The sequence below is a fragment of the Acipenser ruthenus genome, chromosome 27 (assembly GCF_902713425.1).
Source record: "Acipenser ruthenus chromosome 27, fAciRut3.2 maternal haplotype, whole genome shotgun sequence".
Taxonomy (NCBI): Eukaryota; Metazoa; Chordata; class Actinopteri; order Acipenseriformes; family Acipenseridae; genus Acipenser; species Acipenser ruthenus.
The window spans coordinates 23,361,071-23,388,841 of record NC_081215.1 but is presented as its reverse complement, the minus strand read 5'-3'; the positions used below and the strand labels follow the sequence as shown (position 1 = coordinate 23,388,841).

Sequence of the window (27,771 nt, the reverse complement as noted above, 5' to 3'; positions counted from 1 at the left end):
TGCAGTATGCCGGCGTTCTTTCTAAACCAATCATTACGGGGGTTACTGGTTTGTGACCTTTTTCAAACGAAGGAGGAAGGTTAACGTATTTCGGAAAGCTAGAGAGGGAGAAGAAATTATATTTATATTTTACGTTTTAAACCCATATTTAGTCTGGATTATTTTAAAGGTGAGTACATTTGTGTATGCGATAAAACTGCGTTCTAACGTGTTTTTTTTTTCTTTGCAAGAAGTCTAAAAAAAAAAAACAGAATAATTAACGTCATACAGTCAGTAGTCATATATTTAAAGAGTACAGTTCATTGTAACGTATGGCAGTGTTAATCTCTTCGATTATGAATGAAGGCGTATGATTTTGTTTTGATGTCTAAGTAGCTGTTGCCAAAGAATCGCCCTAGTTTTTGTTTCTTGGCAGCTGTGAAACAAAAACACAGTAACTAGGTGTATAAAAAAAAAAATCGGGTTTAGCCAGTGTGTGACATGTCATCTCGGTAACTTGCAATTATGTTCTATTGCAGAACATACATATAAATTAAAGTTGGAAAATAAACTACCTAAAACAATTAATCGTCCTGTATTCCAATCAAATCTACGACACAATGTGGTCATGCAGGATAGTTTCCAAAACGGGGACTTAAATAATGTTAATTAAGTCTGCAAAGTTGAATACACTTAACGGTGGATATGTGTGCTGTGACATTGTGGATACCCCACTTCCACTCGATGGAATTACATTGCAGTACATAACGAAACACCACACTCATTGCTGGACATGCTTAGTCTTTAGTCAAGACTGGGGACTCTGTATTTATTACCCGTTAGGAATCCTGATCCAGATTGTGTTTCACATGCACCCAAGGGTGTATCGCCAGGGGTACAGTTGCATGACAGTCGAGGCTATGGTGATGGTTTTGTGATTGCAGAATTAGGTTTTTGCAATTGTTTTGAAATGGCTTCCGTGTTGCAGTTAAAGAACAACTTAAAATATTTTAGTTACAGTAGTTTTACGTGCGATGCTTTCTTCTTTTCAGCGAGGCCTACATGAATGCAATAACTGCAAATGCTGTAACAAAACATTGCGTATTAGTACAGTAGTGCATACCCTCCCATTTGAAGATTTTTTTTTTTTTTCTATTTCACTGACTGCACCAGTTAGATTTGCGAACAATCGGGTCACTAAACCATACAGTAGTACCCAATATAAAACAATATTTGAACTTCGTTAAACACTCAGCCGTGAAAGATGTAGTATTTACTACATTGATGCACTGAATTTGTGCTGAAGAATTTATTCAGCAAATCAATTGGACATGACAAAAGTGGCAGACCCTCACTATGTGTGACTCCGTCCCCTTGGGTATGTATCCCAACGTGGGAAATGGCAAATAGTTTAGTATTGTCATATCTGATCTTACAGTAATGATACTATGCCTTGCTGCGATCAACCATAGTCTGTTTGATTTCGTTTTTCAAACACCAATATTTACGTGGGCAGGATTGCTGGTGCGCATTATGACGTTTTTAAAACTTGTATATGGGTCATATATCAACAACTTGATTTGAAAGATTTAGTGGTTAGTTCTTAAATGGAACAGGGCAGCAGTGTGGAGTAGTGGTTAGGACTCTGGACTCTTCACCAGAGGTTCGTGGGTTCAATCCCAGATGTAGGACACTGCTGCTGTACCCTTGAGCAAGGTACTTTACCTAGATTGCTCCAGTAAAAACCCAACTGTATAAATGGGTAATTGTATGTAAAAATAATGTGATATCTTGTAACAATTGTAAGTCGCTCTGGATAAGGGCGTCTGCTAATAAATAATAATATTGCTTCAGCATACAGTCTGTACGGATAATATATAGTTGTTTGATTTAAATCAACTTCCGAGTACTGGATATGAAACATTTAGTATGTGATTGCATTTACATAGGTGTAAACTAAATGTTCGTCATACGGTTTGTGGTGGAACGCTTTGATGGACAGAAATGTTTGTACAATTGTAAAGATGAGCGAGAAAAGACATGGAATCGATGTAGGACTATGTACAACTATTTTATATTCCAACAAAGGGTTGCTGACTTAATTGATTGATCTGTCTACTTAGAAGCAGAAAATACAGTTTGAGTAACTTAGCATTTTACCGGTACTTGCACTTTGCTTGTATAACGTTGAATTCTAGCTGGAGACAGAGTTTAAATGCCAGCTTCAGTCTATTCCCTGTGTTGTATATGTACTTACTGTCTTTGGCTGAGTGAGCCCCTCCCTCGTTTTCTCCGCCCTTGGAGGCGTTTCAAACCTCAGAGAAATGGTCATATCTCGGCACTAAAATATTATCGGGGTGCCCGTGTAACTAGAAACGTAAGTAAATAAACGCTATTGTCTGATATTTTTTTTTTGTGCATTGGAAGCACTCAATGTTAATATAAAGCCCCTTAGTGCACTGTAGTTTGTGTTTGTTGCCATTAAGTAATTCAGCTGGTCACTGCTGCGCATTCAGGGCCTGCTAGATGGTTGTGCTTTTGTGACCAACAATAGTAGCTCTGTTGTTAGCTTGAACACCTGCGGTATATATCACATTTGGTAATTTCTAGTCTGGTGAATGTTGAGGTTTCTAGATTATTTTTTTAAAGGGTAGGGTGTTTCGCAAGATTGCATTGCAGCGTGTTTACGTTGTTTAGGTTCGCAGGCTAAGCAGGGCCCTGTGCTGGGTCTTTACTGATGCTCTGCTCCCGGGTGAGAACGGTACACAAATACAGAACAAATACAGCCAGATGATATGGTTTGTTTGCTATGCAAAATTTTTTTTTTGAACACTGACGTAGCATTTATTTAAAGACCGACAATGCAGCGGTCATTGCTTATATATATATATATATATATATATATATATATTATTAAGTGTTTCATTTCTGTCAGTTGAGTGATTTGAAATTTAAATTAGATTTGTTATTTTTTTGCTACATGTAGATTGGTGATTTATTATTTTAATTTACATAGTTGTTTGCTATAAAATTGTTTCCTTACAGTATCACAACTTAAAACATCCTAGTGTTGCAAGTAGTACAATAGGCATGATTGCTTTACTCAAAGAAAGTTTGTGTTGTGTAATAAACAGCTTTCTTTCTGATGTAATAGAATGTGCATGAGGCCCACACAATCAGGGCTCCTGTAGAGAATTCTTACCAGTTTAACACAATTGTCTTGGCTTGTGTTTTCCTAATGTTATTCTTTAAGATGTAGATACTTCTCATGTTTTTTTCCTTGCAAAATTATATGAAATAGTTAGTAAAATAAACTATTTAGATCAATGATTAAAAAGAAAAAAAATAGTGATTTAAATAGGCTTGATTTAAATCAACAAACCCTGTTTTAATTTAAAAAAAAAATCTACATTTATAAGTTCATTTTTTAGGAAAATAAAATTTAAGCCTAATTAATATTTTAGGGACCCCGACAAGCTGTTAATTCCTACTTGGGAACTTCACAGAAGGATTTGTAAGTTTACATAAGGACTAGCAATTTTCAAAAGGTACAAGTCCTTAGGTCTAGTAGCACGATTGTGTTAGTTTCTGCAGTGTCAGAGGCCACAACAATAGTTTCTAAATAAGTAAGAGTCTGGGTTGCTGCTTATTACAATTAACAAATCATTACGCATTCTCTAGTTATTTAATTATCCTACCACCATATTGCCAACCTGGGGATTAAAAGCAAAAACCCAAACACTGTCACTTTATTTTTGGTGTTGAACATGTTAGCTTGACGACACAACAGCATTTATATAAGGATATAAGTGAGGGCGAAAAATATATTTATTTTAAATAAAATGGTTAAGTAAATTAATGTTTTTAAACTCACATTTAAATGTAACAGCTTTCAAACATCAACACCTCCTCTCACCCCTGCTCAGTTTGGGAAGTGAAGCAAGCTTCCTTAATGCCACTCCCTGTAACTGCATCCCTCTTCTATGAATGGGCGGTTTAATAGAGATCCCTGCTATCATTGGTTGCTTCAATTGCTTATTAAAAGAAGATTATTGATTTTATGAACTGGAGGGTTCCCCAAATAATCTATTGAATTAAAACTGGTTTGATTTTCAATGTTGTTTCTGTCCTCTATATGCAGGTGTATGAAGTGAGCAATCTGAACTTGCCAAAGAAACATACAATACGTTGCTGACAGCAAGTAGCCTACTATTAAAGTGTTAGAAAAGATATCCTTTTAAAGCCAGTTATTTAGTAAAAATAGTAGTGATGTACAGAAATAATAAAAAAGGCAAGAAGGATGCTTATCAGGGGCGATTTATAAAATACAGACTTGCCTGTCCTTTTTATGAAATACGGGAGGGATCAAACACTTCAGGGTGCTTGGACACCTCCGTAGACAAGAGTTTCATTCATGATTCTTCCTGCCAAGCACATGTCGTCAGCACTTTGCTGTTGGTTAATCCACCAACGGTGCCGCGCGGTAGCCAGAAGAAATCACTCTGGATTCGATTTGAGTGGTACCGCGGGACTAACGGTATCATCCCGCACTGATCTGTCCAACACTATATGAAAGCAATGTCAGCGATACAGGTGGCAAAATGCCTCACGCTGCGCCTGTCTGTCCCGGGCTTTACAACACACAAACACAGTAACTATTGTTAAATTTAACATGTGAATATTTTTCTGTTAGGTGTAGACTTGAGCGAACACTTGCCACCATGGCGGACGACAGTGAATGGATGAAGTTGCCCATTGATCAGAAATGTGAACACAAGGTGATTTTTTTTTTTTTTTTTTTAATTTATTTATTTATTTATTTATTTATTTATTTATTTATTTTTAGACATTTTGTTTTTTTCATATGTTAAAATGCAGGAACTACTGACTACTTTAGATAGAATTTGTTCAAGCATGCCCAGGGACAAAAATTAAATATGCAAATACTCGTGAAATGTACTGAGGCAAACATGACCATGACCTTAAATTGCTGCATTTAATAAAAATTAAAATTAATACAAAGGATGCTTAGGCTAAATGAGGTATGACATGGGTAACATATTGTACTGTAGAGAATTTTGTGGGGTTTTTTTGTTTTGTTTTATTTTGTTTCACTGAACACTTGTTTTCTATTTATAGCTGTGGAAAGCAAGATTGCATGGCTACGAGGAAGCTCTGAAGTTATTTCAGAGGATTGATGATGAAAAAAGCCCAGAATGGTCAAAGTACCTTGGATTCATAAAAAAAATTGTTACGGACTCCAATGCTGTCGCTCAGTTGAAAGGTCTGGAAGCGGTACTTGCTTATGTTGAAAATGCGCATGTGGCTGGAAGGTAAGGAAACCTTGCAAATCTATTTTCCTGAGTAACAAATGCATAGCATTTCTACTGTAAATAGTTATTAACCTTAAGGTTCTCAAATAATAAACCATGTTACTGTATCTTTTCTTTTTTGTTTTAGAACTACCGGAGAGGTGGTGTCTGGTGTTGTATGTAAAGTTTTTAATCAGCCCAAAGCCCGGGCAAAGGAACTTGGATTAGAAATCTGCATGATGTATATAGAGATAGAAAAGGCAGAGGCAGTTCAGGAAGAACTATTGAAAGGATTGGATAACAAAAATCCCAAAATTATTGTGATGTGCATCGAAACAATAAGGAAAGCACTCAGGTGAGTTACTGTTGTGGCAATGACCTATGCAGATAAGTTTCAGCATTGTGCAAATTGGTTTTACTTGAAACTAGACTGCCCCACAATTTAAATTTTGTTTATTGCAAGTTCTGCTGAGTTTAAAATTCAATAAATAATGTTAAATCTATGAAAAGCAGTAGCTTTATGCCTCAGGACTTGATTGGCTTTTTCCTTCTAGTTTGTGCTTCATTTTATATATTTTTGTCCACCTTTCTAGTGAATTTGGTTCGAAAATTGTTACATTGAAGCCAATTGTCAAAGTGTTGCCAAAATTGTTTGAATCTCGAGAGAAAGCTGTTCGAGATGAGGCCAAATTGTTAGCGGTGGAGATGTATAGGTGGATTCGAGATGCTCTGCGACCTCCACTCCAGAACATTAACTCTGTACAGGTAAGGGACATATCAGAATTCATTTGTGAACTAATTTGGTACTGGTACCAAATGGGTGTATTTATACCACCACCCCTTATATTGTTCATGCAATCTAAAGTTTGCTCTTTCTCTTTCTAGTTTAAAGAGCTGGAAGAAGAATGGGTAAAGTTGCCACCTTCAGCCCCAAAACAGACACGATTCCTCCGCTCACAACAAGATCTAAAAACCAAGTTTGAACAGGCAGCAAGTTCAGATGGAGTTGATGGTATGGTGTATACAATGTACGATAAACGCTTTTGTTATCTTTCAGGTTTGTTTTCTAAATCAGCTGTGAAAGATAACAAAAGCGTTACTGTCATATAATTTCCATTGCATATTGGCCTGGATTCAATTAACAGACAAGAGCCTTCAGATTTATGTTCTTGCAATTCATTTGGACCTGCTATTTTACATTCTGGGTAATGGCATTGCATAAATACATGCCATGGTGGTAGCATTGACACCTATAGAAATGCTACTACTGCCACTCTGACACAAGGTGTCAACTATGCCTCCTTTTCCCTGTAGTTTACTGTTTCTGTTAGGGTGCATGCTTTTTCCTGTCTTGTATCCATTAAGTGAATTCCTGATGGTGATAACTCTTCACATTTTTAAGCCTTGGAATGTAATTGTTTGTGCTAGTCAATTACTATGGTTTGTGTGTTCCTTCTCAAGGGGATGAAGATGAAGAAGCTCCCCCAGAAGTGGATGCTTATGAGCTCCTAGAAGCTGTTGAGATTCTTTCGAAATTACCTAAAGATTTCTATGAAAAAATTGTAAGTGATGTTGAAATTGGGATGGGATGGGATTAGACTGCCCCATAAAATTACTTTTTACATTTTGGAAGATGTGGTTGTGTGTGTGTGTGTATATATATATATATATATATATATATATATATATATATATATATATATATATATAATATATATATAATTTTTTTTGAATGGTGCTTGTAGAATATTCCTGACCTATCTGTAGTTGCTGCGGTGTCTACAATTTGGTTTATAGTGACTTGTAGTTTCAAGACAATGGTGGCCTTGCTACCCTGCTATTGTACCATCTTTGAAAAATGTAAACAGACCAAGGCTGTCTGTCCTGAAATGTTTCTTAATCATTAGCTTTGTTGCAGGACACTGCGTCTTCAATAAATTATTTCTAGAAAGTCACTTGTGCACAGTGCTTTTGGACATGTCGGTCATGAAACAACGCAGTACATAGTTTGAGGAAGTATGTTTTTTTTCTAAGATTGTAACTTGCAGTATAGCAGAAGGATGTGATCTATTTCTTAATGTTATGATGTAAACTATTTATTCAGCTGCTGTTTTCCTATTAATTTGCCTTACTGGTTGTTTATTTTCTATAATGTAGGAATCAAAGAAATGGCAGGAAAGAAAAGAGGCTCTGGAAGCTTTAGAAATCTTAGTTAAAAATCCTAAAATAGAAGCTGGAGACTTTGGGGATGTGGTCAGAACACTTAAAAAGGTATGCATTTGTCAACACAAGCAGATTAAAATAATACAATCTACTTCTTCCATACTAGACTCATTTTTGAATTGTTCTCAAGATTTTCACATTATTTTTCAGGTTATTGGAAAGGATACAAATGTAATGCTTGTTGCAGCAGCAGCAAAATGTGTTGTTGGATTGGCTACTGGGCTGAGGAAGAAGTTTGGGACATACGCATGCCTTGTAAGTTCGACATTGACCTATTTTTGTTGTACTATGATTTACTTTAAATACATTAATACAGACTAGTGTAGTTTGTTAGTTTACTTTATGTAAATAGCAGGGGGAAGTACAATGTTTTTAAATCTAAATTACTACCTTTGATAGAAATTTAATTTTATAATAAACCTCCTAAATGCCTTTTACTTTCTCAATTTCCTCTATATATCTATTTAAAGGAAAGCTTTTATTCTGAAATGATAATTTACAGATGTTCCTTTTAATCAGCATCGAAGCTAAAAAATTTAATTGTGTGTTTGTATATGTATACGTGTGTGTAAAATATAGATAGATAGATAGTTAGAGTAAATAATGATAGCTCAGTAGAAGATATGAAAGTAACATTTGGTTTCAGAAACACAGAATGATGGGGGGGGGGGGGGGGGGTAATTGGATGCATCTCTCATTGCAAAATGTTAAATTGCACTACCTAGTTATAAAAAATCCTTTAATATGCATTGCATGTTGATATAAAGGAGTAGAGTTTGTACATTTCCAGTAACTAGTCAAAGTAAGCAAGTTATTTTTTAATTTAAGGTGGTGCCAACTATTTTGGAAAAATTCAAAGAGAAGAAGCCTAATGTGGTCCAGGCTTTGCAGGAGGCAATTGATGCTGTCTTCCTTACTGTAAGTGAGTTGGGGGGGAAACTAGAAATATGTTTTGATGACATATATGTAGAGCCCTGTGTCTTTTGCAAATACAAAATAAAACGAAATGCAACATATAAAACTAAATGAAAATATAAAACGAAAAATCATTATAAAGCAAACATAGAATTCCATTTTTAAATTGGGAGGTTTATATAAAATACTTTAAATAAATACTTGCAATTGTAATTGTCAAGGCTCAGCCATTACTATAGACACGTTCTGAAGGGAAACTGAAGCTCTGACTAGCACTTGCTTAGGTGCATAATTTTGTAGCGAGTTATTTGGGAATGAAAATTGTGATGGAAGAGAGAAGACATTTGTTTCTAAAATGCCTAAATCGCGCATAACAATTAAACAACGCTGCAAAGAATTTGAGGATGAGGGGATGTATGCAGCTGACGGTGACAAAATAATGATGTGCATTTTGCAACTGTCGGCTGGAATGCAGAGTCAAAAGACACCGTCGTTAAGCATTCGCTGTTTATTAATTTTGGAGAAAATATGGCTTGTTTGCTTACATTTTATATTGGTATGATAATTCTTTTGTTTTATTTCAAGCGGTGCAAACTTTGCACTGGAGCAAATGCTGTTTGGGGTTTGAATGAATTTGAATGAATGAATCTGCTTTGCTTTGTTTTAAATACTGAGAAACCCCAAGCTTGATATATATTGCTTCAGTGCAATGGGATTGAAATACAATTCCTATTTTTTTTTTTTTTTTAATGGGTAGATTGCTGTATGTGCAATTGACAGCCCCACAATAGTAGAGCAGTGTAAATATTTGTTCTTATTGTATTTTAATAGAGGGTATGTGCAGTATTTACTGTAAATAGGCAGTTAAAGAGTGGGGGACGTTATTGTTAAAGCTGCTAATGGTAATTATGGTAACAATTATTTTTCAGTGCGAGGTCTGTTTGTCAATGTTTTATAAAAAATCAGATCATGTTTAATAAATAAATGTAGTTAAAACATATATACTATTGATATAAATATAACTGAGTTGTTATATTAAAAATAAAAATAATTTCATAGGGCCTTACATAGATGTAAGAGAACTAGTTTCCCATTCAAATACACAGGGTCCAACATTTTCAGGTATTGGATTACCTGAACTTTAGTCACTGCTCTTATGTTCCCAAGAATAAAAGGCAAATACATAAGTTTACTACAAGCAGACAGCATAACCGTGTAAGCCGGTCAAATTTAAGTTTTAGTCTTCCTTCGAAGCTGGTTGGGTTCACAAACCGTACAAACAATGTCCAAGATGTGATTTCTTCATTCAATACTCTATTTTCTTAGGCACATGATTTTCCCTTTGTTTACTGAATTAAAATACAGAGCTCAATGAAACTTGTACCAGACACAGTTGAGCAGCAACGTCACAGCACGTATCTTTTCCAGTTAAAGCTACAGTAACATAATGCTGAGCAGTACAAAACAGTACAAAATAATATTTTTTGCTGTTTTCAGAATAAAGTAACATAACAACCTACATATTCTACATCTATTTAATTCTAACAAATAACATTCTTAAAATCTGAATAGTGCAAATGTTGTAACCTGGCCAAAATAGAAAATACATTACAGTAGTTTAACATTACTACCAATTACAACTAGCCATATGAGTACTGATATACGATGCATCAGTGTCAAGTTACTTTGTTTATGCAATAATGTGTAAATAAGGAGAATATCAGGTTGTACTCTTATATTCATCATACAGGTAAATTAGCTTTCTAATTTCAATGTTACCCATGTTTGGCTGTTTTCTTTTAGCACTTGCTGTATATGTTAAATTTTTTTTCTGTTTACAAAATGAGCTTGCTGGTGCTGTGCTCCTGGAAACTGTTTCACTACCTAGCAACAGCACAGAAGCTGCTGTGTGCAGTCATTGTAGGGGAACTCAAGTGGGGATCTGTTCACATTAGCTGAAAACAAGGCAACAATTTCAAACAAAAAAAACACTTATTGTAGAATTTTGTTGTTACAAGCATTGCATAATTAATTAGGGTCCATCCGTTTATTATGCAAATAACAATGTTTGACTTGAGGTTTAAGACTGATTTAACACTTAAGCGTCTGCATTTAAAGGCTTGTTTTGTTTCTACTAGAGCTAATATAGAAGGCTTTTTTCATGTACTCGAATATGTAATATGCTATTCGACTAATCTGTACCCTTGTGGTCTGAACTGATCAGTAAATTGCAAGCTTTATAGTATGTCAATTACACTTGGTGGCCATCTGTTAGCAGCAGCAAACTCCTAGATGTGTTTTTGTTATTTTTTTTTATAGACTACATTGCAGAATGTTTCTGAAGATGTACTGGCTGTGATGGACAACAAAAATCCTTCAATCAAACAGCAGTCATCTTTATTTCTGTCAAGAAGCTTTCGCCACTGCACCCCCTCCACATTGCCAAAAAGTCTCTTGAAACCGTTTTGTGCTGCACTGCTGAAGGTATGACATTGCTTAATTTGTAGAAGTAAGAATTTTAACAACATTTTTTATTATTATGAAAGATGTCTTAATTGCTTTAGGAATTCGTTTCTAATGTGTTGCCATCCCTTACAGCAAATTAATGATTCAGCCCCTGAGGTCCGAGATGCTGCTTTTGAAGCACTCGGTACTGCATTGAAAGTGGTTGGAGAAAAAGCTGTGAATCCATTCCTGGCTGATGTTGATAAGCTCAAACTTGACAGGGTAAGATTAGTAAAAGACCCTTCCCTGCAGTGCTCAAAACCATTGTAGAGGATCACTTTAAATACAACTGAATACTTTTTTTTTTTTTTTATGGATTCTAGATATGCATGCAAACTTCCTGTTAAGTAATAAATGATGATACCCTGTAGGCTTTTTATTTATTTACATTTTTTTTGTCTGTTGGAACTTAATATGATGCAGAATCCCTGTATTCAGTGTTTGTTTTGGTTGAATAATGTTTAATCTCTTTCTAGATTAAAGAGTGTGCTGAGAAAATTGAGTTAGCTGGTGGAAAGAAAGTGGCTGGTGGAGCAGAAAAAAAAGATGCTAAGTCTGCCACAAAGACTGCACCAGTAGCTGAGGCTCCACCTGCAAAACCTGCAGCCCCTCAAAAAAAAGCTCCGGTGGCCAAGGTGAGAATATACCGCAAATGTACCTTGGTAGTGGGTGTTTACAGATATCCAAATTAATAACTATTTGGCAGGTTATGGAACATGGACATGTTTTGCTTTAATTGTGGGTCCTTTTTGATGTAACTTCCAGTTTGTTTTGCATCAATATGGATGTTAACTGCTTGCTTGTTCTCAATGTTAGCCTGGTGGGCCTCCCAAGAAGGGAAAAGTAGCAGGAGGAGCTGGTGCGAAAGGGAAGAAAGCACCTGTTGAGACTAAAGATGTGGTGGAGACTGAACTTTCTGTAAGTAGCTAATGGATGGAACAATTATATCTAACACAATTCAAGCATTTACATTATAGTAGGTCATTAAAAAAAACAAAAAAAACTTTGTTTGTTTGTTTTAATTTGCCAGTAGAATTTTTTTTCATAGAAAACAAACCTGTGAGCTTTTATGACCTGAAGACATTTAATTTTATGTGTTCCACAGGATGAGGCATGTGAAGAGAAGGCTTCAGCTGTGCTTCCTGCATCCTGTATGCAGCTTTTGGACAGTGGTAACTGGAAGGAAAGGCTGGCTAGTATGGAGGAGTTCCAGAAGGTAATGTAATGATTTTTGAAGTTGCAAGCCACCCATGCTGCTGAAACTAATGAGCAGTACAGTTTTCATAATGTGGAGCCATATACACATTTTCATCTCTTTACAGCTAGTTTCACAGACTTTGATTTAGCTCTAGTCTTGGAATACCTTACCTAAATTAACATTGTGTAGTCCAAGGTTAGTTCTAAATGGGGTATGTGAAACTAGCTGTTAATCTAGAACTTTATTTTTAGTCTGTATTGGTATTTTCTGCATGCTGTTAAGAAATCTTAAATTATGTAACCCAATAAAGCAAACCAACTACCTTTTTTTTTTTTTATAACATGCTTTGTCAATTCAGTTGCCAATGTAATATGAACTTGTATACTTTGTATCTGATTTTGAATTTAACTTTTAATCCAGTAAACTTTTTTTGTTCTATAATTTTGGTTCTTTCTCAGGCAGTGGAACAGATGGAGAAAAGTGAGATGCCCTGCCAGGCCCTGGTTCGGATGCTGGCAAAGAAACCAGGCTGGAAAGAGACTAACTTTCAGGTACTGTGAAGGGTGGGGTTATCCTTGTATACCTCATGTATACACTGGATTGAATGCTTCTAGAATTAATGTGTGTTTTTTTTTTTTTTTATAGGTGATGCAGATGAAGCTTCATATTGTTGGACTGATTGCTGTAAAAGGAAACTTCTCAAAAACCTCTGCACTTGTTGTTCTGGAGTGTTTGGTTGACAAAATAGGGGATGTGAAGTGTGGAATTAAATCCAAAGAGGCCCTTACTGCGATAGGAGAGGCATGCTCATTGCCATGGACTGCTGAACATGTTAGTATTAAAGAAACTGTGCACTTTCTTTTAATAGTAGTTTTGTATTGCAGGAAGATTCCTAAAATAGCAAACATTTATGAAGTAATAATTACAGTAAAACTTGCATTTTTATTTACATATCAATTAGATAATGCATCTATAGCTCTCATAGTATTTTTTAATGCAATCTCTTCATATGATGTTTTGCAGGTTGTGTCAATGGCTTTTGCACAGAAGAATCCAAAAAATCAAGCAGAGACATTAAACTGGTTGGCAAATGCAATGAAAGAATTTGGTTTTTCTGGGTAAGCTAAACATTTTCACTATGGGGGGGGAAACAGATCTCGTGGAACATAACAAAGTTTTAACTGTTAAATGTTTTTTGGCCTAGTAGAGTTTGAACAGTGGATTGTATTGGCCGTAATGTGATGGGGTTGATGGGAATGGATTGTACTGAAGCTAAAGTGATTGTCTTCTAAAGCCCACACTTTATAACCTTTTGGTACAAAGTTTGTAATTTCATTATTTGTTTTAAACAGGATAAATGTAAAGGCTTTTATTAATAATGTCAAGACTGCCCTGGGTGCAACTAATCCTGTAAGTACTAGATTTCCTTTATTTAATGCTGATGAAGCTGGTTACAAGTAATTTTTATATGACAAGTTGAATATCTTTGCCATTCATTTTTGTTTAATTCTGTGCAGTTCGTTACAAACTTCAGTGGGTACACATAGAAAATGCTGTCTCCTTCTAATCATCATTTATACCTCAACACTGCCCTGGAGGAATTGCCTTTGCATCTGTGATTTGCCTATTGAAATTAATTGTGTTTAATTAAATGTGGATAAAAATGTGTTGTAGACACAAGCTGTTTTTGAACTTGATATAACCCAAACTGATTAAAGAAAATTCTACCAATTGTCAGTGTACATAAGTACACATTTTCTTTTAGTCTTAATGCTTTTAACTTACTAACTCATAAGTTGTATACTTTCCTATAGGCTGTACGAACTTCTGCTATAGCTTTGCTGGGTGTAATGTTCCTGTACATGGGTGCCCCCCTCCGTATGTTCTTTGAAGATGAAAAGCCAGCGTTGCTAACGCAAATTGATGCAGAATTTGAAAAGGTAAGGTTCACATGTACCCTTTAGATATCTGTGGATATTAGATCTCTGTTAAATTGTCTTCAGACTTGATAACTTGCCTTAACAGAAAACCTGTGTGTCATCTAGTGGCTTAATAAAGCATAGCCTTTTTGCATCTTGAATCTGGATATTTTTTCTGCACTGCAGTTGTCTTCAAATAAAATAGTTTTTTTGTGAAATTGCTGCTGCTATAACTCTATTTCCAATACTTTTATGAGTGGATAATGCAATATTTAATAATTGGTTTAATTTGATTGATCGTTTGCTGCTATATCTGAGGGACTTTAAAAAAAAAAAAAAAAAAAAATACAATAGTAAGACAATCCATTGTTGGGCAGTTACGTGACTGTTTACCAGCAACTGTTTTCAAATGTATTCTGATGAATGTTGGCATATTTGTGTACCAGATGCAAGGCCAGACACCCCCAGCTCCCTTTCGGGGTTCCATCAAGAAGGGAGGTCAGGATGAAAATGAGGAGGCAGAGGAACCAGATGAGGAAGGTGGAAATGATGTCATGGATCTCTTGCCAAGATCTGATATTGGGTTTGTCTTATTTCACTAGTTTTGCATGACAAAATGCATTCTGTATTTTCAGTATCTGGGATTCTGTTCAATAGTTTTCATATTACTCCCAGTTTTCTCAATACATATAAAAATGATCTTTCTAACATTGAGCAATAAACCAGATGATAACATGACTCAATCATGACAATCTAATGGCCCCTTGCTAAAAGTTTATTGTATTGGCCCCCTTTTTTTATATTGGCTGAATAACTCTAGGGTTTACAGATGCATTTAGTGTTCAAGTTGGTATAATTCACATAGTGATGTATCTTTCTGTAATGCTACTTTGCGCTGAAGGAGTTACTAAAGCATTTAGTAAGCCTAACCCTCCTATTTATTTGGGTTGAATCAGTTGTTGTTTTATTTCAGCGAAAAAATTACTTCTGATATGGTGTCAAAGATGAGTGATAAGAACTGGAAGATCAGAAAGGAGGGACTGGATGAAGTAGCGGCTGTGATTAATGAGGCCAAATTTATTCAGCCAAATATCGGAGAGCTTCCTATAGCACTGAAAGCGCGTCTTGGGGACTCCAATAAGATTCTGGTACAATATCTGCAATATTTCTAAATGCAATGTTTGTGATTATCTGCTGGTTTACTGTACTAGACACCTTGCATTATTTGTGGAACTTTGACTTTTCTAGCAAGATCCAGTTAAGTCACAAGCGGGTCATTGGAAGCTTGGCATCTTGCACTTTATGAAATATCACACCACAGCTACAGTGCTGGCTGGGGATGATATGGCCTGTATTACCGTAGTCATAAAATCCAATTTAGAATGTGTTTAGGGATATACCTAAATACATGACAGTCTCGTGTTAGTTATTTTCAGTGTATTTATTTAGATCAGGTTTGCCAAATTCCTTAAATTCTGTGCTTTTCTCTTTTAAGCTACAACAAACACTGACGATCCTGCAACAGATAGCTACAGCCATGGGCCCCAACATCAAACAACATGTTAAGAATCTTGGGATTCCTATTATAACAGTGCTGGGGGACAGCAAGGTAACTTGTGCAACTTCAAAGGCAATTAATATATTGCAAAAATATTGTTGTGCTTTTAAATAAAATGACAACCACATAATTTGTAATTGGTATCTGTAGTTGGAGCTCAAATGGTCTGATTGTTCCCTTTTAAAGGAAAAATATAAGATGTAATGTGCTTGTCGTTTTGTCTGCTGTTTTTTATTGAATTTGAATTTAATGATGTAACTAAGACCTCAGAACAATGCTTTGTACTGTATTGCAGAGTAATGTTCGAGCTGCTGCCCTCGCAACACTCAATGCCTGGGTTGAACAAACGGGAATGAAGGAGTGGTTGGAAGGAGAGGATCTGTCTGAGGAACTGAAGAAGGAAAATCCCTTCTTGAGGCAGGAGGTAAGATGCATTACAATTCTTAGATTTTTTACATTTTAAATATTGATAAGATATTAAATTATTTCATATTATCCCCTGCAACAGGTTTTAGGTTGGCTGGCAGATAAGCTGCCCACACTACGCACTGTGCCCCCAGACCTCATGCTATGTGTGCCCCACCTGTACTCCTGTCTAGAAGACAGGAATGGGGATGTAAGAAAGAAAGCTCAGGAAGCTCTTCCAACATTCATGATGCACCTTGGATATGAAAAAATGTTTAAGGCTACAAGTAAACTAAAGGTACTGCCATTTAAAATCTGCTTTATGACGATAGAAACCAAAGATGCTTCATAAAATGCAGTTAATTTTGAAATCGCATTATATGGATTGTAAAAAATTCCCCTTTCTTAAACCATTCAAACATATATATTTTTTATTTTTTATTTTTTCCTCTCTAAACTAGACTGCATCCAAGGACCAGGTGGTGTCTTTGCTGGAAAAAGCCAGGACCAACATGCCAGCTAAGCCTGCTGCTCCTGTTAAGGCTGCTGACTCTAAACCAGCAGGGGGTGTAAAGTCTGCACCAGGTACTTCACATCTAGCTTTACATTTTATAAATGTCTTACCAGTGGTGCGTTGTATTAAGTTGCACGTTGAGTGTTTCCACTACCTGATCTCATACTACTGCATATATACAACACACCATTGAAATAAGAACGTATTTGTGGATCTCTTGATATACATTGGTGTGTTGGTGGGTGTTTTTTTTGCTATTAACCTTAATAACTTGTCTCTTTTTGTAGCTTCTGCCAAGCCGCAGCTATCTCCAGCATGTGATGAATCTGAAGTGAGTGTTCCTGATTCTAAACAGGATCCCAAGAAAGCCAAATCAGCTGGAGCTGCTGCCAAAGGAAAGGTAAGAACCCGAATCTCCCGTCCAACAGCTAATATCTTTATGAACGTCGTCTTTTTTCATTCTTTTTATATATGTGTGTATGTGTGTGTGTGTGTGTATATATATATATATATATATATATATATATATATATATATATATATATATATATATAAAAATATGGTTTTTTTTTTGTTTTGTTTTTTATAAAGCTTTACTAATTTGTTTTTACCACTTAACCCTCTGGTATACACCACAATAAATACGATGGATGGATGACTGATTATTTTATGTAAACATTGTTTCTCGATTTAGGTCCCAGAAACATGATTCAAGCTATTTAGTTCTTTCAAGTAGAACCCGAGATTCCCAGCAGTTTTTTTACAACATACATTGTCCTCCCTGTCTTACTTACTATTAAGCCTTCAAAAACAATAGTTTTGAATATGTGTTTTTAAATGTACACTCATGGATGGTTGAGCATCATTACTTGCAGAATGTGCTTAAGTGCTATATTGCCACAAATAATACACTCAATGGTAACTTTTTTATTTGGTAGACAACTTCACAGTCTTCAGATGCTAATGACAGTATGGGAAAGGCTAATACCAGCCTCTCTAAACCCAACAGCCAGACAAAAGGAAAGTCAAGTAAACAGGTACTTCATAACAGAGGATGGCCACACCACTTTATGCATGAAGATAGTGGTGTTATTTTCCTGGTTTTAGAATTGTCTTCACTTGGGGAAATGTTTTAACACTAGAATTTTTTTTTTTTCTTACAACCATCTTTTTGGTTTACAGCATACACCCAATGGGTGTAAAGTCACGTTTTCCTTTTTGTGGAGAGCAACACAGAACTTAAACAAATCTTTGTCAATGAAGTGCAGATACTATATTCACCATCCTATTGCATGGTCATTTTCATATTGTTTCATCTATAATGTATAATTCTTTTATATTGTTTCTAGGGTGTCATTGGTAAGAAAGCACCAATCAAATCAAATGCCAAGGAAGAGGAGGACAAATCTGGTCCCATTTTCACCCATGTTCCCAATGGAAAAGAACAGAGAATAAAGGATGAAAAAGGATTGAAGGTAAACCTATATTTTAAAAACTTGCTAAGCAAAATTGTATTGGTCCTTTTTTTTTCTCGTCCCCTTCCTTGAATGTACAATTGACAATGTCCTTGGAATTTAAAAGGTGATGTAAATCTTTCCTTTTTTAGGTCCTTAAGTGGAACTTTACTACTCCTCGAGATGAGTACATTGAGCAGTTGAAAACTCAGATGTCAGGCTGTTCAGCAAAGTGGTTACAGGACGAGCTCTTCCATTTGGATTTCCAGCATCACATCAAAGCTTTAACAGCTATGATTGAGGTAGTGTTGTGTGATGATAAATATACTTGAATATATTCTTTAATAACGAGAACCTAGAAATCATTTGGCAGCATGCACATTGGGACAGTTTACAGTTAATTTAATAGTGTTGAAAGGCATTGCATTTTGAACATCAACCACTTTAATGGTGGAAAAATCAATGCTAAATTGATATTTTAAGTATTGTTCATACCCCAGATTGGGTAATTGTTTTAAAGTAAATTTTGACTTTTCACAGTACAGTAGATCAGTGGTAGAATTGGTTTTTTCAAATGATTTCGACTTTTGTTTAAATAGCACTTGGAAGATGAAAAAGATGCCACTATAAGCTGCTTGGACCTGGTTCTGAAGTGGTTTACTCTGCGGTTCTTTGACACCAACACCAGTGTCCTTATGAAGGCCTTGGAATACCTGAAGATGCTCTTCACAATGTTGAGCAGAGAGAACTATCACCTTAATGAATATGAGGCTTCTTCCTTCATCCCATACCTTGTACTTAAGGTACGTGGTTTCTTTTTTTTTTTTTTTTTTGCTTCCATCCAAATGTGTAAATTAGGTTTTACTTATTTGCTGTGTATAATTCCTACAAATGAGAGTGATGAGTTGCACAGATTGTTGGAGCAGCAGTGCAGTGGTACAGCAGCTTCAATCCGACTATCCCTGATGACAGACCAATGTGCACAGGGGCCATCTGACTCTGAGTGAAAGCAGACCCTTTCAGTTGCTTTCTGTTATTTCATTCATCACATGCTGTTTTGGCTTTACATCGAAATGTGTTTTTCTGTCAAGGTTGGAGAATCAAAAGATGTTGTTCGTAAAGATGTGCGTGCACTTCTCAATATGATGTGTAAGGTCTATCCTGCAAGCAAGGTTTTCACCTTCCTAATGGATGGGACAAAATCAAAGAACTCAAAACAGCGAGCTGGTAAGTTGCTAACAATACTGTATATCGAACATACAACTCCATGTGTACCAAGATTTTAAACTGTTGTCTAACCAATTCTCTGACCCCACCCCCCTTTTTTATTTTAAAGAATGTCTGGAGGAACTGGGCTGTTTAATTGAATCCTATGGGATGCATGTTTGCCAGCCTACAGCAGCAAAAGCACTTAAAGAAATTGCAGTTCATATTGGAGATCGGGACAACTCTGTTCGTAATGCCGCCCTTAACACTGTAGTTGTTGCATATAACGTCTGTGGAGACCAGGTTTTCAAACTAATTGGAAATGTAAGTACAATTACATTTAGGATCAACGTCTACACCAACTGTCCATTTTAAATGTATACCAGAGCTTCAAAAGGCATGTCTGTGAATAAATTACTTTTGATCACCAGCTTTCAGAGAAGGAGATGAGTATGTTGGAAGAAAGAATTAAACGTTCTGCCAAGAAACCAGCAGCTGCACCTGTTAAACAAGTAGAGGAAAAACCACAGAGATCACAAGGAGGAAATCCTAATGCCAGTTTAATGCGGAGGCCACCCTTGGATGAAGTACCTTCAAAATTAAAGTATGTAAATTACTTACATTTAAGGAGGAAATCAGTATAATTACTTTGTCTTCTACAGTTATGGCCAAAGGTTTTAGAAGTAACTCCTTTTGCTTCATAAAGTTGAACTGAACCTGCTCAATACTATTACGGTAACCTATTTAATTACATACTGCTTTGTCAGTTTTTTGTGAAGTATATGTGACATTTCAAAATCTAACCTGAAATACTGTTCTACTATTATGGCTCCCAGTAACTTGCAATATCATTTTGTAGTTTCTTTGATTGCATGATAAATTGATTTCTAAATTATGTTCATATAGTTTTTATATAGATAGGGAAGTTTGCTCCTTTTGAGCAAAGACATATATATATAGGCTTGCTACTTTGATATTTAATCGGTAAAACTAATGAGTGACTAAAATTTACTTAGGATAAACGTTGGTAAAACCATTCGCTATATTTTTGGTATCAAAATAAAATATAGAAATCATCTCTAGTTTGTGTAGTTTTCATACTTGCTGTCTGTCCCGTCTCCATTCTGTTCTGAATGGCTAGGGGTCGCTGTTGCTGTCACTGTCTGTCATCTCGGTGGTCCTTTTGTAGGCTACTGTAGTTTCACTGTGTCATTTCATCCTGTTCTGACAGATCTCGTTGACCTGAAGCAGTGCTAGAATGTGCTCATTCGTTTAAATGACTGTCTGTCAATCAAGATCTGCACCAACTGTGCACTTTCATTTGGCAGCTACAGCGCCTGTCATTCAAAGCTCCTACTTTGAAATTAGCAGGTTAAGGTATATGTAAGCTTTTGTTATAGGTATACAGTGACAGTTACTTGATTGATTTGAAAATGGGGGCAGAGGAAAACATTTAATTAGCATTGTGCACAATACCCTGACCCGCGGTCTCCGCGACAGAATGAAGCGGGCCCGTCTGCCCTGCCTTCCAGTTACTCAGAGTCCAGCTGTGCTGAAGCAGGCGAGGGGGGAGCTCAGACTCCGAATAAGTAATGCAAGTTAGTTCTGTTTAACTATCCTAACGTTTTGTCCTGTGCATATTTTACTCAAATGTATGCTATGAAAGTCTGTGTATTACACTTATATGCTGCGTTTTCTACGGTTTATTTGAGACAATCTTTACATTTTTGTAGGATCTATCTTTACAATGTATAGCTCCGCTGTGACCAAATGTTATTTCAGTTAGAATGTTGGTAACCATGGTTTTGTTGCATGTTGAATATGATAGAGGTTTTGCAAAATGAGACGTTTCTCAATGGCATGTCTTTTTTTTTTTTTTTTTTAAAGCATAAAGGTCTTCTTTTTTTTTTTTTTTTTTAACCCATTAAAATAAACATAGATTTATTAATCGTCGATTTTGGCAAAAAAATATATAATTATTGTCAATACTAGCTAATACAAAACTTTTGGCCATAGATGTAGTTTAGTTGTCATCCATTTTACTTTCAACTTTCCAAGTCATTTAAATGTATTTCTCCCCCCCCCCTGTTGTGATGCCATTCAAATGATTACGCTTAGGCCTTAGTGTCACTACTTTTTTTTTAATTTAGTAGTCGCCAATTTTAGTTTTGTAGTTTTCTCGAATAGTGTCCAATTATTTTTTTTTAGCTCAGCTCACCGCTACAACCCCCGCGCTGACTCGGGAGCGGCGAAGACGAGCACACACTGTCCTCCAAAGCGTGTGCCGTCAGCCGACCACTTTAACATTCCATTGTTCACATCTGCTTGTAATCTTCTACCAGCATGTGCTCTTTCTAAGTGTGCTTTCTGACTTTTCGCTGCTTTCCCATGGACAGAATAATGTATCATACCTATAGAATGTAAGTATTTAAAGTAGTGACGTTTTATGGCAGTAAGAATGGCTTGACAATACTATTTAAGGTTCAGAATATTGCTTTGTAAACAGCCTTTTTTTAAGTGATTTTACTGCTGAATCCATTTTTGCAAAGTTGAAACAAGTCTGTCCTTTTTCTGCATTCATCAGTCTTAACACATTCTATGTATTTTAAAACTAATGTATTGTCTCTTCAACAGCCAATACAGATCTCAGAATGCACATCCGGAGCAATCTTCTCCTTCAATTCCAAGAGAGTTCCAGTTAGACCTTGATATCATTGAAAATGATCATACTAGAGTCAGTGAGATGCCAGATTTGGTACAGCATAAACTTGATGAACTCTTGGAGCCTGTCTTAATACCAGAGCCCAAGTAAGTAATATTGTGGAAGAAAACAGATGTAGATGAGACTGCATGTTTTAAAAAGAGGAATAAATTACAGAATATCTTGGATTCCATTCAATCTTGGAAGGATTAACTTGACTACAATAATTCTATAAAACTTATGATGCCTGTTTTCAGTATGTTAATGGACATGGACAAGGTCACGCTGTCTTGACATTGGCAATCCCAGGAAGTTTAAGTTTGAAATAAATTGTTTCCAATCATTTTCAGTAGCTTAAATTACCTTGAAGGTAGGCACTGTGGTTATGGCAAACCAGTGATTTTTTTTTTTTTGTTTTTTTTTCCAGGATCCGTTCTGTCTCTCCCCATTTTGATGATATGCACAACAGTATAGCCTCCACCATAAATTTTGTTGTCTCACAGGTAGCTAGTGGGGACATTAACACCAGTATCCAGGCCTTGGCACAGGTAAGAGAATATGAGCTTTACAAAATGTGTTTTAAACAGTGCAGGTAAGAGAGTGAGTTGCTTAGACTGTTGTAGTAGCAGTGCACAGGGGCCATCTGATTATCTGTAATAAGGGCATCCTTTTGAATTAACTGAATTAAATGACTTGGTTAACTGTTTTAAACAATATTTTAATGTGGCTACTACTCTATCAAGTATTTATTTTTTGTTTTAAGAGAAACAAAACCTTATTCTGCATTACATCCATGAGTGCACAGAACATCAATAGCTGTAATGGATATGGAATATCTGATTTTTGTTTCTGTATAAATTTTAGATTTCTTGACTGTTTCGCAGTCCCCTCCTCTCGTAAAATACACTAGTTGCAATATAGTAAGTCTCCATTTAGGAATACCTGTACTCATTTCTTGTCACTTACTTAATAGTTTTTTACAAATTTATTTCACTGCCGTGTACTATGGGTAAGGATGCATTTAATTGTAAAGTAGGGGAAATGTATAATTGATGTGCTTATATACTTCATATGATTCCATAGATTGATGAGGTTTTGCGACAGGAGGATAAAGCAGAAGCTATGTCTGGCCACATTGATCAGTTCCTGATTGCAACCTTTATGCAGCTTCGCCTTATCTACAGCACGCACATGGCTGATGAAAGACTGGACAAAGATGACATTGTCAAACTTTACAGCTGTATTATTGGGAATATGATTTCAGTAAGTTCTAGCAATTTGTCAGTTTATCCCTAATGAATGACAAATGAAATGTTAACTAAACTTGCACAGTACACCTAACGGCAATACTGACCTGATGCAATATGAGCTAAAGGCTTATGTATTTTGCCAGAGATGGCTATCTTCCTGTACTTGAGTAGCATAATATATCTAAGTGATGAGTTGCACAGACTGTTGGAACAGCAGTGCAGTGGCACAGCAACTTCAATCAGAATATCCCTGATGACAGACCAAAGTGCACAGGGGCCACCTGACACAAGACTTGTATTGGAAGCTATTTGTGTTCTTAACTGATGGCTCCTGCTTTGCTCTTTTTTTTTTTTTTTTTTTTTTTAAAGCTATTCCAGATGGAAATGCTGGCACGGGAGGCATCAATGGGAGTGCTGAAAGACTTGATGCACGGACTGATAACTTTAATGTTAGATTCTCGAGTGGAGGACTTGGAAGATGGGCAGCAGCTCATCAGATCTGTCAATTTGCTTGTTGTTAAAGTTTTAGAAAAGTCAGATCAGACCAACATATTAAGGTAAGAGATGATTCATCTTGTCTTTCTTTTTGCCCTGTACCCCACCCCAAATAGAGCATAATATCCAAAAAAGGACATTCCTTTTGAAAATCCCATGTTTAAAAAAAAAAAATAATAAAAAAATTTAAAAAAATAAATGAAATAAACATGAAGGCTGTTTTTATTAACACTTCATTATTTACATTCTGGTTTTTTATAGTGCTCTCCTTGTGCTTCTACAAGACAGCCTCCTTGCCACTGCAAGCTCGCCAAAGTTTTCAGAACTAGTCATGAAGGTAATCTGTCGCTTTGCTTTTTTATATATAAAATATATATATATTTTTTTAAATATAAACTGATTGCTGTATTGTGACTTTTAAAAGGAGTTTGTATAAACCATGATGTTCCCCACTAACAATTTTTTTTTTTTTTTTTAGTGTCTGTGGCGTATGGTTCGACTCCTTCCAGAGTCTGTTAATAACATAAATCTAGACCGAATCCTTCTGGACATACACAACTTTATGAAAATATTTCCAAAGGATAAGTTAAAACAACTAAAAAGTGATATTCCACTGAGGACCCTTAAAACACTGCTGCACACTCTCTGCAGATTGACGGGACCAAAGGTATATCTGAGGAAACTAATTGAAGTATTTTTTGTTTTTTTTGAAGAAACTACTTTAAAGTTTTAGTGGATGAAAGATGAGCATTAATAAATATTGTTTTAATTACAAATAGGAATCAGCAGCAACATGAATAATTAATTAATCCTGAATTGTTTTTAGATATTTGTCTTGAATACCAATTAATTGTATTTATACAGATCTTGGATCACATGACCATGATAGAAAACAAGAATGAATCCGAGCTGGAAACACATCTTAGACGAGTTGTGAAACACTCCTTGGATCAGACCAGCTCCAAGTCTGACAGAGAAACAGAAAAAGGAGCCAACGGAATGGTATGTCTACTAGTCCATATTGCACACTGAAGCCAATAGTTGTACTGTGTCATCAACAGAGAATTAATATTAGTGTCTCATGTCAAATAGCTATAGAGGTGTTCTCATGTTTACCGGTTTGCCTGCTTTGTGGCAATCTACAGTCTTTGTAATCACTTATTAGATATTGGAATGAAAATAATGTCCCTTTACATACTTAACACAAGTTTTTCCTAAAGCAAAACAAGTGGTAGGAATTCTTATGACATGTAAAGTAGGAGGGGCACTGCTGTGTGTGTTTCCAGACTCTGTCCATTGGCTTTACTGATTGCACAATATAAAGCTTTCAAAGTACAAAACACTTTTCTTGGGCTGCTTAGAATTTCTTAAATATAACTTAAATTTTGTAGGATGAAATGGCTTCTAAATCAAAAGTGAGTGACATCCTGGCTGAAATCTTTAAGAAGATAGGTTCCAAGGAAAATACTAAAGAGGTAAGTTTTCTGTTTTGTCTTTTTTTTTTTTTTTAAACTGGCTTTTTAGTGCACCAGCAGTAGCACTGCTTGACTTCAGTTAGTAAAGTGAATGAATTGTATAAATGGACCATTAGGTATCTTTCATACTTGTTCTGTCAACCTGCTCTGGCTGTTGAAGCTGTTGACATCACTGTTTCATGCATGAAGAGAATCAAGTTTGTGTGATCTTGTTTGGCACAGTGATTCACCAAAGCAACATTTGTTTTGATAATGTTGACTCAAGCAAGCGAGTAAACGTGTCACTGGTGGACTGTATTTAAGTGTTATCCAGAGTCCTCTGGACATCCCTTTATACAAAGAGGGCAGTTACCAAAATCTTTCCAGCACATACCAGATCATACTTCAACTTGTGTTTTTAATGTACATTTAAATTGTCTAATCTGTGCACTAATGATTTATAAAAACTTTGGAAGTTAATTTTAGTTGTTGTTTTTTTAAATTAACTTTCTAAAACATTTAAGAAGTTTTAGTTATTACCTTTATAAAGGTATAGCACACTACTTATGCTTGAGGTGGGAAAGTATACAATTAAAGTAATGACTCGTGGAGGTGCAGGCATTTTACTATAGATTTCGTACGATTTCTGAGTTTATTCAAATAAAATTAAACTATTATACCTGCAATCATACAATTCATGATACATCTCCATAACCAATTTCATGGGAAATCGTCAAGTCCTGAGGGGAAGTATAAACAAAACGAAGAACATTTTTCAGATAAGCCATCTTTTTACATTGTCTTTTTTCATCTCCAGTCTTCAGATGAGGTGAGTTGTTCCTCCTTCTGACCAAAAATACAATAGAAAAAACATGGTCATCTTGAGTAAGGATATAGGCAAGAATTTATTTCCAGAAATTCTGTCCTGGGATAGTGGTGTGTGTTGTGTTGTGTTTTTTTATTTATTTAATTTGTCTCTCTGTAAATTGGGGTTGTTTCCTCTAATTGTTCCATCTGTTTATTTACTTTATCTAGCTTCAACACCTGAAGTACACATGTTGCATTGATATCTGTGCCTAGAGATGCTGGACCTGTGTAACCCCAAATTCTCAGCTCTTTTAGATTTAAAATTTGTATTGTATTTGAACAAATCCTTACTAACACACAATGCTGCTTCTTACTTATTTTTTAAAGGGTTTAACAGAGCTTTATGAATATAAGCAGAAGTACTCGGATGCAGATATCGATCCCTTCTTGAAAAACACCTCCCAGTTCTTCCAGAGCTATGTAGAACGAGGTCTCCGGATGATAGAGTTGGAAAGAGAGGGCAAAGGAAGAGTTCAGTCCTCAAGTTCAGGTAAAGCTATGACTGCACAAAAACAGTAGCATCCTTACAAGATGATTTGTTTATGCAGTTAAATGCACTTTTTTCAGCTGGATCTCATCTGAAAGTTGGATTCTTTCTAAATGTGCTGTTTCCTTTATAAACAGGAATTAGCCCACAAAGTGCCGATACATTTGTGCCCAGCTCAACAACTACTGCACCATCAATCACTACCAACGGAGAGGAGGTTAAACCTGCCGTGTATCTGGAGAGGTTAAAGATTCTCCGGCAGCGGCACGGCCTAGAAAACAATTCAAAGGTATTCACTTGTTTTGATTCACCTCCGTGGCATCATTTTATAGCCCTGTAGCAACAGATTCTCATCAAAACCAAGTTGGCTTTTACAGAGATTAAATAACGGACTTATGGTGTTAGCAAGACAATGAATAGCTTTTAAATAATACAGCAAACTGATTTTGCACTTACTGACTGCCATTAACTTTCCACAATTAATTGCGAGATGCATTGTATACAGTTTCATTGGGTATTCACATGTGATCAATGTAATCAGTATTTGTGGGGGCAGGGGGTGTATTGCTGCAATCAAACTTTTTTTCTCTTCCCCATCACAGCAACAAGATGAGAGGCCACCTCTTACATCTTCGCTTTCAAAGCTGTCGGCCCCCGCGGTCGCCTCCTCAACAGACATGCTGCACAGTAAACTCTCACAACTAAAGGAGTCCCGAGAACATTACCATCAGGAACTTGAATCTAACCAGTCGCACACGCAGAGCAGCACGAGTACCACATCCTCTGCCACCAACCTCGATGACTTGAAAAAGAGGCTAGAAAGAATAAAGAGCAACCGCAAATAAAACCACTTTCAGCCTCGCTCACTTACCTAAAGCAGATACCTTCATAGCTACTGGCCGCCTTTTTTGGGCCTTGGTGTGTATAAACAAACATATGTTTCATGTATAATACAGTGGACTACTTTTTTTTCTGTTAAGTGTTGTGGCACAATTAATTGTACATACATCAGGCTTCCTAACCACTTGAGCATTCAAAAATGTCATGTTCTAGTTTTAGTGTACAGTTTCTCTGTGGAAACTGTGGTAATATTAATGTACTTTGTCTCTTAGCTGTTTCAACTTATCTTTTTCAAGATCATTAGCAAGATGTTTTATCTCATTTCTGTCCAGAGCTCTTAAAGCTAGAATGTTAACTGTTAGCTTGCTTTTTTTCCTTTTGTGAACTCCTGTACATGTAAAACTTGAAGCATTGGTTTTTATGAAGGAGTCATGAAGCATGGCATGAAGCAATAAATGTTTTGTAAATAAAGGTTGCGTTAACTAGTTA

General features: G+C 36.0%; 1 protein-coding gene and 2 non-coding genes across 5 annotated transcripts; all 3 read left to right on the top strand.

Moving 5' to 3' along the window:
- Positions 1–27: 27 nt before the first annotated feature.
- Positions 28–27,771, top strand: LOC117432251 (cytoskeleton-associated protein 5-like). Of its 3 annotated transcripts, none has more exons than XM_034053883.3 (45): positions 28–169; positions 4,673–4,757; positions 5,119–5,312; positions 5,440–5,646; positions 5,885–6,056; positions 6,177–6,303; positions 6,753–6,853; positions 7,449–7,562; positions 7,665–7,769; positions 8,343–8,432; positions 10,749–10,913; positions 11,028–11,156; positions 11,411–11,569; positions 11,751–11,852; positions 12,040–12,150; positions 12,591–12,683; positions 12,778–12,963; positions 13,156–13,250; positions 13,485–13,542; positions 13,947–14,072; positions 14,498–14,634; positions 15,025–15,199; positions 15,547–15,660; positions 15,905–16,033; positions 16,118–16,312; positions 16,476–16,599; positions 16,816–16,928; positions 17,467–17,565; positions 17,878–18,003; positions 18,135–18,284; positions 18,582–18,785; positions 19,074–19,209; positions 19,319–19,512; positions 19,620–19,792; positions 21,823–21,996; positions 22,317–22,437; positions 22,973–23,152; positions 23,509–23,696; positions 23,896–23,971; positions 24,113–24,301; positions 24,499–24,636; positions 25,026–25,109; positions 26,283–26,445; positions 26,580–26,731; positions 27,045–27,771. In XM_034053883.3, exons 2-45 carry the CDS (start codon positions 4,701–4,703, stop codon positions 27,285–27,287), a joined length of 6,168 nt encoding a protein of 2,055 aa, XP_033909774.3. In that variant the 5' UTR covers positions 28–169; positions 4,673–4,700; the 3' UTR covers positions 27,288–27,771. The 3 variants fall into 3 exon arrangements, with proteins under 3 accessions (XP_033909774.3, XP_058858222.1, XP_033909773.3); XM_034053882.3 differs by lacking the exon at positions 28–169 and adding an exon at positions 2,263–2,356; XM_059002239.1 differs by lacking the exon at positions 17,467–17,565.
- On the top strand, positions 18,873–18,985 carry LOC117432479 (small nucleolar RNA SNORD67). The gene has a single exon (XR_004548794.1). It is a non-coding gene; the product is annotated as a small nucleolar RNA SNORD67 (small nucleolar RNA).
- Positions 23,320–23,430, top strand: LOC117432480 (small nucleolar RNA SNORD67). Its single transcript, XR_004548795.1, has one exon. It is a non-coding gene; the product is annotated as a small nucleolar RNA SNORD67 (small nucleolar RNA).

Excerpts from the sequence above, each read along its gene's own strand:
- LOC117432251 (XM_034053883.3), top strand. The coding sequence starts at position 4,701 with ATGGCGGACGACAGTGAATGGATGAAGTTGCCCATTGATCAGAAATGT. Across the intron at positions 6,854-7,448 it reads AAGATTTCTATGAAAAAATT|GAATCAAAGAAATGGCAGGA; the intron begins GTAAGTGATGTT and ends TCTATAATGTAG. Across the intron at positions 18,004-18,134 it reads AGGATGAAAAAGGATTGAAG|GTCCTTAAGTGGAACTTTAC; the intron begins GTAAACCTATAT and ends TTCCTTTTTTAG.